This window comes from Vombatus ursinus, unplaced genomic scaffold (genome assembly GCF_900497805.2).
Source record: "Vombatus ursinus unplaced genomic scaffold, bare-nosed wombat genome assembly UNPS02009205.1, whole genome shotgun sequence".
NCBI lineage: Eukaryota > Metazoa > Chordata > Mammalia > Diprotodontia > Vombatidae > Vombatus > Vombatus ursinus.
The window spans coordinates 3,657,416-3,672,488 of NW_020948983.1; the positions used below are offsets into that span (position 1 = coordinate 3,657,416).

The window sequence follows — 15,073 nt, forward strand, 5'->3', positions numbered from 1 at the left end:
CTGAATTTTGACTTTGGCCTTTGTCTTTTGGCTTGATCAGTTTCCTTCTCAAAGTCATAACATAAGGACTCGTCCTGAAATGGCCATGATCCTTTCTGTGCATGAATGGCTTCTCCACTTCATGGGCTGTGGATTTTTGGTTATTTATTCCTGTCACTCCCTGAAATTCCTATTCACTAATCCATAGCATCAGAATTACTTCTTTGACCTCCAAGGGAACTTATCTTTTGATTAGAAATGTACACATATACAGAACAGTGTTTTGGCAAAAGCAATGGATTCCTAGCTATGTGGCCTTAGGTAAGTAATCTAACCTCTTGAGTTCAATTATTTGTAAAAAGGGGCCAATAATTCTTACTCCACATACCTCACAAGGTTGTGTGTGTGTGTGTGTGTGTGTGTGTGTGTGGTTCAAGTGAGCTCATGTATGTGAAAGTGCTTTCTAAAACTATAAAGCACTCTAAAATGGAAGGCATCATCATCATCATTATTAAATACATATACATATATACATATATATGACTTAAGCATGGGAGCATCTGAACTATACACACATTCTGGCTACCCTGGGATGACTCATATGTGTGTATATATGTATGTGTGTATATGCATATATACATACATGTATATACACATAAACAACAAACATGTACCATATATAGATACATATATGTATGCAATATACATGCATATAGACATATATACATATATCCATGATTTAAATATCATACTGAAAACATACATGCATAATATAATAATAATGCATTCTATGCCTTTTATAGCATTTTATAATTTATAGTGCCTGTTAACATACATTAGCTTGTTTGATACTTAAACAGTAACCCTGAGAGGAGGTATGTGAGTTGTGTGTGTGTGTGTGTGTTTGTATGTGTATACATATATATGTATATATACACATATATACACATAAGTATATACAATTTTATACATACATACATACATATACATACATGTGTGTGTATATGTGTATATACACACACACATGTGGAATCACAAATCTTGATACATATACAAATATGCCAGTATTGTCACCCTGCACAAATCACTACTATTATCACCACCCACACCTCAGTAGACAGTTTTCATGAGTATGTGTGCCCACTCCACAAAATGATTGCCTGGCAGCCACATTTCTAGTGATGCACCCCTCCACACACAGCTTGTATGGTCCTTAGTCAGCAGTTTGCTGTCTGTCACTGGTCCCTATGTGAAACCTTTCCAGTGTAGTATGACCTACTGGGCTTGTGCTCCACTAGCATGGCCTTCAAAAATCCACAGTTTCCTTATCATTCCTTTGAGGCACTGAGATAGAAATATGATGCAGGATCAGAGGAGCATAGATTTAGAGCTGGAAGAGATCTTAGAGGTCATTGAGTTCAACACAGTCCTTTTACAGATGAGGAAACTGAGGTCCAGAGAAGTTATTTGCTTGAGATCACACAGTTAGTAAGTGTCTTATGTACAATTTGAGTCTTTATGACTCCAAGCCCTGCACTCTCTCCACTGTACCACATTGTAAGTGTAATACATACACTCATATCATATGTGCACATGTACATACAGACACATAGTGCCCCAGGGAGTTGTCAAAGACTCTAAGTTGCCTAGCACATGCCAATCACTTTGCAAGGATACAGGGAGTAGACTATTATGGGGAATTGAAATCAAAGATCTAGTCCAAAAATGTAGATATAGATGGAGAAACAGATTTTATCATTCAGTTGTTTTACTCGTGTCTGACTCTTTGTGGCCCTATTTGAGGTTTTCTTGGCAAAGATATTGGAGTGGTTTGCCATTTCCTTCTCAAGCTTATTTTACGATGAAAAAACTGAGGCAAAGAGGGTTAAGTGACTTGCCCAGGGTCACACAGCTATTCTGAGGCTGAATTTGAACTCAGGAAAAGGAGTCTTCCTGACTCTAGGCTGGCACTCTATTCACTGCACTACCTAGCTACCCTGAGGTACAGAAAGGCATAGAGAATAACTATTACAATTTAATAGCTCACATTCATATACATAGTGCTTTAAGTTTTGCAAAGAACTTTACATCTATTATAAGTCTTGTGTGATCCTCACAGCCATTCTGTGAAGTAGGTACTGTTATTATCCCCATTTTACAAGTGAGGAAACTAGGACTGAAACAAGTTAAATGACTTGCTCAGAGACACATAACTATTAAGTGTATTCAAGGAAGGATTAGGACTTGGGTCTTTCAGACTCCAAGTTTGGAACTCCATTCACTACCTATACTATAAATAGATAGATAGATAGATAGAGCTAGATATATACACACATATACATAGATGCACATGTTGAGTATGCATATACACATGTGTCGATCTATAGATATCTATGTTGTGTATGTTATACATGCTCATATATGTATGCATGAGAGAGATCCTCACAGTATGTTTGGGCTTCTATCCATCTACACTTGGCACCTTTGAAAAAAAGGAAACCCAATGTCACAGAAAAAGCCAAAAGGCTTCCAGATGCAGCTCTGTCAGATCCTATCGCCCTCAGTCCTAAGACATTTCAAGTTCAGTTTAGACAGGACCTACAAGCCATTAAGGCCAGTCAGGGTCTCTTTGTTGTGTCCCAGGCTTGAAGAAGCTGTCAGACTGATTAATTGAATCCTCATTGATGCTGTTAGCAGTAACAATAAAGTCAGAAAACTTTCAGTTGCCCCTACGTAAGCTTAATGAAGCAGCCTAGACACAGCTTCCACATGGTGATGGTGATAGAGGCAACGAGCTGGTATTGAAAGAATACACAGGCCAGGGGCTGATCCCAGCCAAGCTCTAATGCGGTTTGTTGAAGATTAGGCAACAGAACTCCATACATCACTGGTTGCAGCAATCATCCAGGGTAGTGGGCACTCCATGTGAGGATGAGAAATCCTTTTAGTTGAGATCATCCTAATATATTCCAGCAAAGCACTGCGGGGATTGCGGTACTCAAGGTTGGGTTAGAAGTTCTTATGTGAGAATGTTTGCTGAAGTCCAATGACAGCCGAGCCACCCCCACACCCCATATATAATCTAGAATGTGATAAGCACAAACATTTATAAAGCTGTGGCCATCTGTGCAGTTTCCGTTATAGTAAATACTGCATTTCCTGTGGGACAAATGGGTGAGACATGCAGGTTGCTGGCTTTATTTCGAGACTTTGGGCAGAGGGGAGAAGATGAAATTTTATTTAGGCAAAGGCTGAGGTGAGATTTTTTTTTTAGCTCTTTTATATATTTTTAATAATTAAAAAATTAAATTTAAAATTTAAAATTTATAATTTATAATTTTAAATTTTTTGATTTAAATTTTAAAAAAATATTTTTAATTTAATTTTAAAAATTTAATATAAATAAATTTTAAAAAATTAAAATAAGCTTTTCCATCTTGTTCCTGGGTTAAAAATTTTCATACAACAAAGCAAAACAGAAAACAAAACAAAACAACATGTAGCTTACATAGATGTGGTTTTTTATGATTTCTTCCCTAAACCAAGAGTATGTGAGTGCGGTTTTGATGTTGTAGAAACTATACTCTCTGGTTTTATTATAGTCTAATCCTGGGTATTAAGCTTTCTGTATATTACATTTCATGGGTGTCCATTCTCTGCCAAATGGACTCAGCTCATGAGGAGAGACTTGTTTTACTGTACCTTCTAAAGGAGAAAGAAACTGTCCACGTTCAGAGGTCATGGAGAGTTCATACTCAACAAAAACCATGGTATACAAAGTGTCATTAGCAGGGGAGTAAGTACAAATTGTTTTTATTTTTCTTTTAAAAATTTAAAGCTCTCTGCTCTGGACATGGGCACTGGACATGAAGATTTGGGCAGTTAGCATGTTCTTACTCAGAATCAGCTATACTACATGTCAAGTGGGCCCTTGAAATGTACCCAGTGTATTCAGTTAAAAACCTGACCCTAAATGCCAGGGAAACTTACTTTTACATGTTAAGTAGATCCATCCCTCACTATAGGGATAAAAATCCACTGATGGGAAAACCTTCTTTCTATTAATTTGAGGGAGAGGGATTCTTGTGACTTCATCTCCTTAACTGTAGAGATGAAACTACTAATGAAAATGGATGACTTTTAGTCTTAGAGAGCTGCCTCGGGCACTGAAAAGTAGCTAACTCAGGGTCATACAGCCAAAATCCATCAGCGGCAGAAGGATTGAGCCAGGCAGGTCTTCTCTATCTACTAAACCATTTCATCTTAAAGAGGAAATGTATGGAACATTCCCTGATTCATTCTGCATCCCCCAAATCACAACCCCTTCCACCTAAATAAGAGACAATTAAATAACTACTTACTTAGTAGGCATAAGAATGAGAAAAAGATGGCGTGTAGGTATTGAGTTGATGAGAGGCGGAAAGGAAGTAGGAGGAGGGAAGTGGAGTGAGTCAGCCATCTGGGGTCGGGGGAGGGGGAGAAGAATTAGGGTAACTAATGGTAAGAAAATGCAGAATGGCTGGACCTAGGAACATTCGGGGTTTAAGCCCCAACTGTGTGACTTTGGGCAAGGCATGGCAGCTCTCAGGGTCTTAGTTTCATCTGAAAAATGAAAGATTTGGACTAAATGTCCTCTGAGCTCCTTTCTTTACGATCACATGATCACCTTCAAAGGCTGCAGCAACATTATTCTTTTTTTTTCTTAAATATCTTTAGTGTTGGCAAGTCTTCATCATCTGAGAGTAGATTTGATTTTTTGAAAAGAGCCAAAAGTCAGTTGAAGCAACCTTAGGTACAGCCATTTTAAGGTCCAGAATGAGGCAGCTATGAATTCATGGGGCTGATAGTCTTATGTGACTTATACATAAGCTCTAAATGCATATCTAAAAGAGGAGTTCAGTAATGTTCTGAGTGAGGGCAGCATTTTTGAAAGACATATCACAGTGGATAAAGTGGGGTATTTATTTTTAATGGCCTCTGTTCTCAAATAACTCAGAGTCTGGAACAGAAATAAAATGAACAGATAAAAAAAAAGATGCTTAATAATGTGAAAAGCAATAGAGATACTGCCCCAAGAGTTTAGAATAAGAGAGCTCATGGGAAGCTTGGGTGATCAAGGTGGGCTTCTTGAAAGACTTGTGGTTTCAACCTGTGTTGTCTCTTCCCTTCAGAGTGTAAGCCTTTAAGAGAAACTGCCTTTTTTTTGGCTAGTATTTATATTTCTAGCACTTAGCACATTGCCTAGCATATAATTAGAGCTTAATAAATGCTCTTGTCTGTCTGTCTGTCTGTCTATCTATCTATATCTACCTATTTAGCTATCCATCTACCTATTTATCTGTCTTAATCATTTGGATTAACAGAGGAGCACGATACTAATATAAATGATGAAAGTTCATAATTCGTTCCTAGACCCAATCCTTCCGTCCTTTCTTCTACCAAATCTTTTAGCAGAGCAAATATTGACTATTTATAGTTGGTTGTTCTTTTATGTTTTCGCTTCTCAATGGAAGAGTTGAGCCAACACTTGGATGTCTGAGAGTTAGGCACAAGAGAAGAATGGATGAGAGGAAGAGGCTTATAGAATAAATGACCCAGATAAAGTAAAAACAAGGTCGTGAACACCAGTAAAGACAGACAAATTTCACATGGTCTGGATAAAGAGTCTTGTTTTTAATAGAATGGGTATTAAATTAGTAGTCAGAAGGCCTGTGTTCCAGTTTTGGCTCTGCTGTTAAGCTTCTGTGTGACTTTTCACAAATTAATTGATCTTTCTATTCTCAGCTTCCTAATCTTTAAAATGAAAGGGAAGGACTAGAAAGTCTTCTAGGGTCCTTCCCAACTCTAAGATTCTAGGATTCAAATACAGAGTTAACAGCATACTATGGTGGAGTAAGGTCCAGAGAAACATTACATGAGTCGATCAACTATTGGTCCTATGGTTGGTTGGACAGTAGGGTGATACAGTGAAAAGACTTGGATTTGAGGCAAGGGGTTATTGTTCAGTCAGTGTCCAACTCTTTGTGATCCCATTTGGAGTTTTCTTAGCAAAGATATTGGAGTGGTTTGCCATTTCCTCCTCCAGTTAATTTTACAGATGAGGAAACTGAGGCAAATACAGTTAAGGGGCTAATGCAGGGTTACACAGCTAGTGTCTGAGGCCAGATTTTAACTCAAGAAAATGAGTCTTCCTGACTCCAGGCCTGGCACTCTGTCCACTGTGCCATCTACCTGCCTCATTGAAACAAGAGAATCTGGGTTCAAATCCCAGCTCTATCATTTTCTACCTGTGTGATTTTGAGCAAATGACTCAACCTCTCTGAGCCTCAGTTTTCTCATCTGTAAAATGAGCAGGGGTATTAAATTCAAGTAGAAACAAGGGCCAATAAATTGGATGTAAGGATCCCTGTAGGTGCATATTGATTTAGAAAACCATATATTAACATTGTCTATGTTTTATTGTATTTTTATTTACTTTGTTAATATTTTCCAGTTACATTTTAATCTGGTGTGGGTCTCACCAAGAAGGTTTGTGGGACACAATATGGCCAGTGGACTGTTTGACACCTCTGAAATAGATGAACTTAGAGACCCAAAATATATGTTTCCACAATTTCTAAGGAGCTTTGAAGATAGCTGCCGGAAATCATGCCACCCACAGAATTGGCATACTTGATTCCTCACCTATGCTATGTAGCCTTGATATCACATGCCTTCCCATCTGCACACAGGAATTGGTAAGGTTTTTTTCCCCTCTTATTTGGACTGCTCCAGTCCCTTATCTTTCATCTCTCACTGTGGTCCTGGTCCTAGCTTCTGGATGGTATTTATCCCTCTGGGATAGGAAATGGGGTTAGTAGACACAGTGGGAATGAAAGGCTCCAAATTAAAGGAAAATTGTTAATAACCACCTATGCCTCCGTGGTGAAGGGAATAGAAAACTTGCTATATTAAGAAGAGCTACTGCTTTCAGGTCTCTGGGACTTTTCCTAGTGCTCTGGTAGAACCAGTTCAACCCTGGACAGCTCCCTCAGTATGTAGCATGTTCTCTTGAAAACTCTTACATATGTCATTATTTGTAGGATCATAGACTTAACTAGAAGGAAACTTAAGGTGATGCTGACCAATTCTCTCATTTTACCAATAAAGACCCTGGGCCTAGAGGGGTTAAGTAACTTGTCCAAATTCACAGTATGGTAAATGGAAAGCTGTCATTTGAGTCAGATCCTCTGATTCTAAACCTGGTACACCAGTCCTTCTTTCAGACTTCTCTCTGTCTTTTGAGGGTGATGACATCCTTCCTATCACCTGAGTTCACAGTCTTGGAGTCATCTTCTCCCTTATTCCCCACATCCAATCATTTGCCACATTTTACTGAATCCATCTCCCTCCCAATCATCACTCATCCATTTCTTTCTCTCCACTCATATGGTCTCTACCCTGGTTCCAGTCCATATCACCTCTGACCTCGTTTATTGTAACAGTCACTTAATTGATCTCCTGGCTTCTAGTCTTTCCACTCTCCAATCCATTTTCCACACAACTGCCAAAATAATATTCTTAATGCGTCGGTCTGACATTGTTAATACTTTATCCCCCTAAATGTTCAGTGTTTCCTTATTTTGGAATAAAATTCATATTTCTCAGCCCTGTATTTAAAATCTCCCCCTCTACATCTCCATATGGATGCCACCTACCCTAAAAATTTTATTTTCTATTACCTCCCTTCATGTACTCTCCATTCTGGCCTTTTAGCTGTTTCCAGGACACAATGTTCGATTTCTAGTCTCCTTCCCTTTGCCTAGACTTGTCCCCCTTCTTTGGAATACTTCTCTCCACTGTCATTGCTCAGAATTGTTACCTTCCTTCAAAGCTCAGAAGCCACATCTATGGGAAGCTTTTACTGTACTTCTCTCCCTCAGCCCTCCCAGTTTCTAAGATCATAGATTTCGAGCTGAAAGGGACCTTAGAAGTTAGCTAGTCTTAGCTCTCTCACTTTATAGATGAGGAAACTGAGGCCTAAAGAAGTTAAGTGATTTGCCCAAGGTTATGCAGGTAGCAAGTGAGTTGTAGGTAGATGCCCTTTGCCTCCTCAAATGATCATATATTTATTTCTCTATTGACATATATTATACTAGAAGCAGGTTTGTACAGTAGAAGGAACACTGGATTTGGGATCAGAGGGCATGGGCCCAGATTTTGCTTCTGCTGCTCACTGCCTGTGACTTGGGCGAGTCACTTTCCATTTGGGGTCTCCATATCCATCTGTAAGAAGAAGGGGTGGCCTCTTAGGTCCCTTCTACTGCTATCCCTATGATCCTATGATCCTATGATCCAAGGTTGTATTCCTCCTACCCCCATGAATGAATGAAAAAAGTATTAATTAAGCACTTACTATGTACCAAGCACTGTGCTGTGTTGAGGATACAAATACAAAAGCAAAAACCAGCCCTACCCTCAAGGAGCTTACATTCTAATGGGAGAAACAACACATGTGGATAATAGTGGCCAGGGTGAAGCCCTCTGGAAAGTTAAATGGTTGGTGAGAAAGGAGAGTAGATTGGCACACTCCATTTAGGAGCAATGGTAGAATTGATTTGATTATGTTTGGGGTGGGGGGAGAAGGAGGATAAGGGCTCCATAGTAATTGAGAACTCCCTACATTAGAATGTAAGCTCCTTGAAGTCTGAAATTATTTTTGGTTTTGTCTTTGTACCTGAGCACCTAACACAATGACTTAACCTACTATAGGGGCTTAATAAATGATTGATGAATAAATGAATAATTTTGGCATGTCTGAATGTATACTTTAAGCTTTCTCTCCTTTTCCTTTGGAAGTAGTAATTTCTCAGGTTCACGCCTTGTTGCAAGGAGTGAAAATCAGACAGTCCAGAAACATTTGTCCAGTCTGGATCTAGAATATAAAAAGGAACAGATAAAATATTAAAATGTTAATGGCTACTATTCCAGACTGAGAGCCATTATTTATGGTTGTGAAATTATAAGCCATTTTCTTATGGACTTTATTAGGATATGCTGAGAAAATGCTTATATGCAGGGAAAATTCTGCAGACAACAACAAATACTCATTCAATTTGCTGACATTAAGCTGCCCTGCCTTCAACAGTAACCATGACACCAGGACGAGGTATGGGAATACAGAATTAGCCCATCTACTGTTAAAAATCCCATCAGCAGACTGGACATCTTGCTGACATGATGCCAAACATCCTGAAGTTCCTAAATACATAGATGTTTGGAAGTCCATTGTACTTAGAGCGAGAGAGGCAATGGAAAACATCTTGGCTTTGGCATTGGAATATCCAAATTCAGTACCGCCTCTGTCACCCATTACCTATGTCATCTTGGACAAGTCATTATCCTTCTCTGTAACTCAGGCACCTCATGTAAATTGAGGGGCTTGGACTGGATGATCTCTGAGGCCCCTACCTGCTCTGTATCTATGATCCTGTGATCTCTAGCTGGCTTCACCATTGTACTTCACCTCTAGGCAGGCTATAGCAGAGAGCTGCTATGAGAAGTTTCTAAATTAGCAGGGGCAGGCTTCCTCCTTGAGGGGAAACCAAGTTATTTAGCTGTGACTGCTTAGATACATGGAGGTGCCGAAACATTTTCTTGAAGATCTATTGAAAATGATTGTGTTATTTAAAGTAAATGTGATAGTGAGGTATATGTGTGTGGTCTTTACCCTTCCCTCGACCCCACACAAAGAACCAACGTTTCCAGAAGTACCTTTTAACAGATATTGTAAAAAGAGTAGTCACCTGGGTTCTAGTTTTGGCTTGGCCTAGCATACCACCAACTAGCCGTGAATCTTTGAGAAAATCACTTGTAATTTTGGGTCCTCAGCTTCCCCTGTAAAATAAAGTGGTTGGATTATCAGGAGTTGGCCCTCTATGGACAATAGGCCAAATCTGGCCTACTGCTTGTTTTTGTATGGCCTTTAATCTAAGAATGATTTTTACCTTTTGAAATAAAACCATTTAAACTTTTCAAATTATTTGAAAAGGTAAAACCATTGTCAGCTCACAGGACATATTAAAAAAATAAGTCAGTGGGCCAGATTTGGCCTGTGGGCTATAGTTTGCCCATCTCTAAATTAGATGATTCCTAAGGTTCTTTCTTGTTTGACTATTATTTAGTACTAGGGATTTGCTTGTTTACTGTGAATTGCCAATCAGATACTAAAACCTGTTTTTTTTTTCCTATGTGGAGAGCATTGTATCCAGGGCCATTTTAAAGATTTATGCACTAAGGGCCTGCACTAACAAATGCACTAACAAATTTTTCAATATCAGGCAGACACCACATAGGAATTAGAATGGTACCCTCCCCGCCAAATTGCCCTTGGCTTTGTATACTTTTAGAATTGTAGTCTCTCGGTGCTGGAAGGGTCCTCAGGAATAATATAGGGGGTTATCCCACTCATGGCTGAGAAGAGAGCCCTGCTCTGTCATTCCAGATACCAGTGGTCACCTAGCCTCTGCCTGAAGATCTCCATTGATGAGAACCTCACTACTTGCCAAGGGAGCTCATCCCACTTTAGAATTCTTTGGATGGGCTTCCATGCCATCGTCTGACTTTCTATACATTGTTCTCATTTCTACCCTTTGAGGCGAAGAAAAATGGGTTTATTTTATTCTGTGACATCTTTCAAATGCTAAGAGATCTCTCTGCCGTGGCCTCCTCCAAATCTTTTGTTCCCTAGGATAAACATCCCCCGTTCCATCAAATGGTTCCCCACATCGCATGGTTTCCAGTTCACTCACAGTCTTGTTGCCTCTTCTCTACCTTACTTGGATTTTCTGTTTGTTTTGAGCTTTTCTGGAAGCAGGCATGAGATACGTTAAAGCCATCTATCCAAATTCACCACCATCTCCCTCTTAACAGATGGCATGTGTTGGTGACATAACATATTTTTCTCTTTGTGAAGCTAACTGGCCTGTACCAAGATTGACCCTTTGACCTTGTCCTTAATACCACTGGTTATGCTGTTAATAAAGAAGCATGAACAGAATATTCATAATAAAAATTAGGAATCATTGAAATAGTTTTGCTACAGAGCCTAGGATAAGTGTGGAATCTCTTACTATTAGAAGAAAACAATTCTGCTGATTTTGTACTTTTTTTTTCTATAAAGGTTCTTAATTTACAAAACCAGGTTAGATAGAATGAGTGCTAACTCCAAATAAACATAAAATTAACCATCAGAAGAGTTCCTAGGAAAATCTCATGGCTTCCAAATTTCTTTTCCTTTGAAAAAAAAATATCTTGAAATTACCAGAGCATCACATAAAATAAGTCAAGGCAGGATACAAACTTTCAAACTTCATTCTACTGACAAGAGTTTACTTTGAAGTTTTCTATCGCCAAGATTTTTTTTTTTTTGTGAAAGGCTTGGTATGCCAAGTTTCTGACTAAAGGAAATTTTATTTTCAATTTTAAAAATTCAGGAAACCAAATTTCAGAGTAAATGCATTTGGTGACCCTTGGCCATGTATGAGACCACTGCTGTTTGTTTTGGTAAAGAGCTATAGCTTTTGCTGAAGGTGCCCCAGTTTTCAGAGCACTAGTAAGATTTATTTTCCTTGGATTTATGAAGTGATGACTTTCAAACAAGAAAGCTGTGTCCTTTGTAGGCTTGGAGGGGTATGAGTGGAAAAAATATTTTAAACTACTCTTGTTCCTATACTCATCCCCATCCCTTGAAAGTTAGATTAGTTTTTTTTTTTCTTAAAAAGTATTAACCCTGTCTTTGAGAGTTGATCAGCTCAGGGGAATAAGGCTTGGGGCATTCATGTAGTTTCTTGGTTATGTGAATACAAAATAGTCAGGGCACAAGGAGGCTGAAGTCCCACCCAGAGATTTCAGCCTGAGACCAATAGAATGAACAAAACTGAGAAACTGTGCTCTACTGAGTCACTGCTTAATCTTGGGTGAACATCTCTTCCCTGTGCTGAGCATCCTTCCCCTGCTATGGCTAACTAAACTCCTTTTGTTAACTATGAGATGGATTACAAATGTCTCATTTTGTTCCGTTTTGGGACCTAAACTACCAGGGTACCAGCCTGAGTCAGGCCCAGTGTGTTACAAGGAGCATAATTAACATGTCCTTTTGAGTACAGAAAAGAGAAGGCTTCTCTCAGATCAAGATAAGGAAGAACTTAATAAAAATCAGGACTTTTCTATAGCAAGATGGGATGTACTTTGACCAAGAGGGCTTCCCATCACTGGAAGTGTTCAAGTAGAGACTGGATAGGATTGTGGAGAGGATTCCAACATCAGATAGGGGCTTGGATTAAATGACTTTTAAAGACTTTTTCAAGATGCAGAGGTGAGGACAGAGTACAGAAATAGTCATGGGGAGCAGCCTTTGCAAAGGTATAATGATGAGAGATAGAATATCATGTACAAGGGATGGCAAGAATATAGTTTGATTGGACCAAAGAGTGTATGAACAGAAACAGAAGAAGGCTGGAAGGTGAGGTTGGAGCCAGGTTCCAAAGGTGTTTAAATGTCAAACAGAGGAATTTGGATTCAGTCCTGGAGATAATAAAGAGCTGTTGAAGTTTATTGAGCAGGAAAGTGACTTAAGACAGAGGCAACTAATGGTTCAATAGATAAGAGTGCTGGACTTGAAGTCAGAAGGACCTGAGTTAAAACTTGGCTTCAAATACTTTCTGTGTGACCCTGGTCAAGTCACTTGATTCTGTTAGTCTCAGTTTTCTTAATTGTAAATTGGGGATACTAACAACCTCTATATTCCAGGGTTGTTATGAGGATAAAATGAGATAATCTTAGCACAGTGCCTGGCATACTGTCAGCACAATATAGATGCTTATTCCCTTCTCTTTAAATTGTAGATCAACAACCAGAAGGAACTTTATAAGTTTTTCAGTCCAGTCCTCTCATTTTATGAGGAAACTGATGTACCAAGAAGTTAAATGACTTGTACAAGGTCACATGGGTGGTAAGTGGTAGAGATGAGATTCAAACTGAAGTCCTGGGACTCCAAGTGCATCACCCCTCCTACTCTGTTCTGCAGAAGCAGAGCCTTGAGGCAGAGGGATCCCTTAGGAGGCTATTGAAATAGTCCAGGCAAAAGGTGAAGAGAGAGAAGGGAGTGGATAGGAAAGATATTGTGGTAGTAGAATCCTCCAGACAGGGCAATCAAACAGCTCTCTGGGGTGAGGAAGCAAATGATATAGGAGGTGACTGAGGGTGGTCTGGCAGACAGACAAACAGAATACCCTTATCAACACCCTTTTGGCAACACAACCCTGTGTGGTGGAGGCAGTTGGATTGAATGTATTGTTGGTCAGTTGTTTTCAGTCATATCTGACTCTTTGTGACCCTACGTGGGGTTTTCTTGGCAAAGATACTAGAGTGGTTTGCCATTTCTTTCTCTAGCTCATTTTACAGATGAGGCAACTGAAGCAAATAGGGCTATGTGACTTGTCCAGGGTCATACAGCTAGTAAATGTCTGAGGCTTGATTTGAACTCAGGAAAATGAGTCTTCTGGAATCCAGGTCCAGTGCTTTATCCACTGTGCACCTGCCAAATGCTAATGTCTTGCCTACCTTGTGTTTTTATGTATGCACATGTATGTACATTTGTATGTATTGCCTCCTCTAGTGGAATGCAAAGTCCTTGAGAGTAGGGGTTATCTTGCTATTTGTATTTGTACCCTGTTACCTAGTATAGTGTCTGGCACATAGATGGTGATTACTAAATGACTGATGATTGGTAGTGATCACAGTGCTATTTTCTCAGGTCCTCCCCTAATGTGGACAGCAGGAATATAACATTCAGAATTTACTTTGCACTTTCAGAGAGCTCAGCCTACCATCAACAGCAATGAAAATAATCTCTGATATTTGTATAACACTCTGTGCTTTTTCAAAGTGCTATCACATACTTTATTTCCTTTAACATTTGTAACATCTTGGCTAGAGGAAGAACCTGTGTGGTTTTATGCCTGTTTGACAAAGGTGTCCCACAAGGTGTCTGACAAGGCAAGTTAACTCTTGTGAAGATACTAGGTGTGTAACCATAAACCATTCAATTTATCAGTAAATATTTATTAAACACCTACTATGTGTCTGGCACTTTGCTAAGCACTGGGAATATAGAAAGAGGCAAAAGAAAGCTGCTGTCCTCAAGGAGTTAACAATCTAATGGAGTAGACAACATATAAAAAAAATGCATACAAAACAAGCAACATGTTCAGTCATTTTCAATCCTGTCCAACTTTTTGTGACCCTATTTGGATTTTCTTGACAGAGATACTGGAATGGTTTGCCATTTCCTTCTCTAGCTCATTTTACAGATGAGGAAACTGAGGCAAACAGGGTTAGCTGATTTGCCCAGTGTCACACAGATTTGAACTCAAGAAGATGAGTCTTCCTGACTGGAAGCCAGGGAGGCCAGTAGTCAGAGCAGAGGAGGCAATGTTCCAGACATAAGGGAGAATACTCAGGGCCAAGAGATGGAATGTCTTGTTCTTAGAACAGCCAATAAATCAGTGTCACTGAATTCAAGAATGTGTTGGGGAAAAGGTATTATGAGAAGACTGGAAAGGCAGGAGGAGGCTATGTTATGAAGGGCTTTGAATGCTAAACAGAACATTTTTGTGTTTGATTTTGGAGGCAATAGGGAGCCACTGGAATTTATTGAGCAGGGAATGACATGATTGTAACTGAGTTTCAGGAAAAATCATTTAACCTCTCTGGGCCTCAGTTTCCTCATCTATAAAGAGAAGGGGTTGGACCTAGTGGGCTCTAAGGGTCCTTCCAGCTCCAAATCTAGGATCCTATGAACCCTTGGACATCGGCTTTATAGCTCCATTTTCTTTAGGGATCTTATATGTACAAATCTCTGGTTTTCCCTTCTTCCAACTGGTTTCTCTGCTTCCAATCACTTTAGTGTCTGTAAGGAAGATGGCTTAGAAAGAGGAGAAGCTTGAGACATGGAGGTCATATGGGAAGCTATCACAACAGTCTAGGCAAGGAGTGAGGAGATCCTGAACTGATGTTGTGGGTCTGTGAGTAGAGAGCAGGGAATGGATATGAA

At 39.4% G+C, this 15,073-nt stretch overlaps 1 protein-coding gene across 3 annotated transcripts in view; it reads left to right on the forward strand.

Annotated features, from left to right (window-relative positions):
• The window catches only part of HSPA12A (heat shock protein family A (Hsp70) member 12A), a 98,531-nt gene that overhangs the window by 33,999 nt on the left and 49,459 nt on the right, over nucleotides 1–15,073 (forward strand). The window contains exon 1 of one of the 3 annotated variants that reach the window (XM_027852178.1): nucleotides 6,630–6,716. The exons of the other annotated variants lie outside the window; for them this stretch is intronic. Coding sequence (XP_027707979.1) covers nucleotides 6,689–6,716 — 28 coding nt within the window. The 5' untranslated portion in view covers nucleotides 6,630–6,688. Of the gene's footprint in view, nucleotides 1–6,629; nucleotides 6,717–15,073 lie in introns of those variants that run through there. 3 annotated transcript variants of the gene reach the window in all.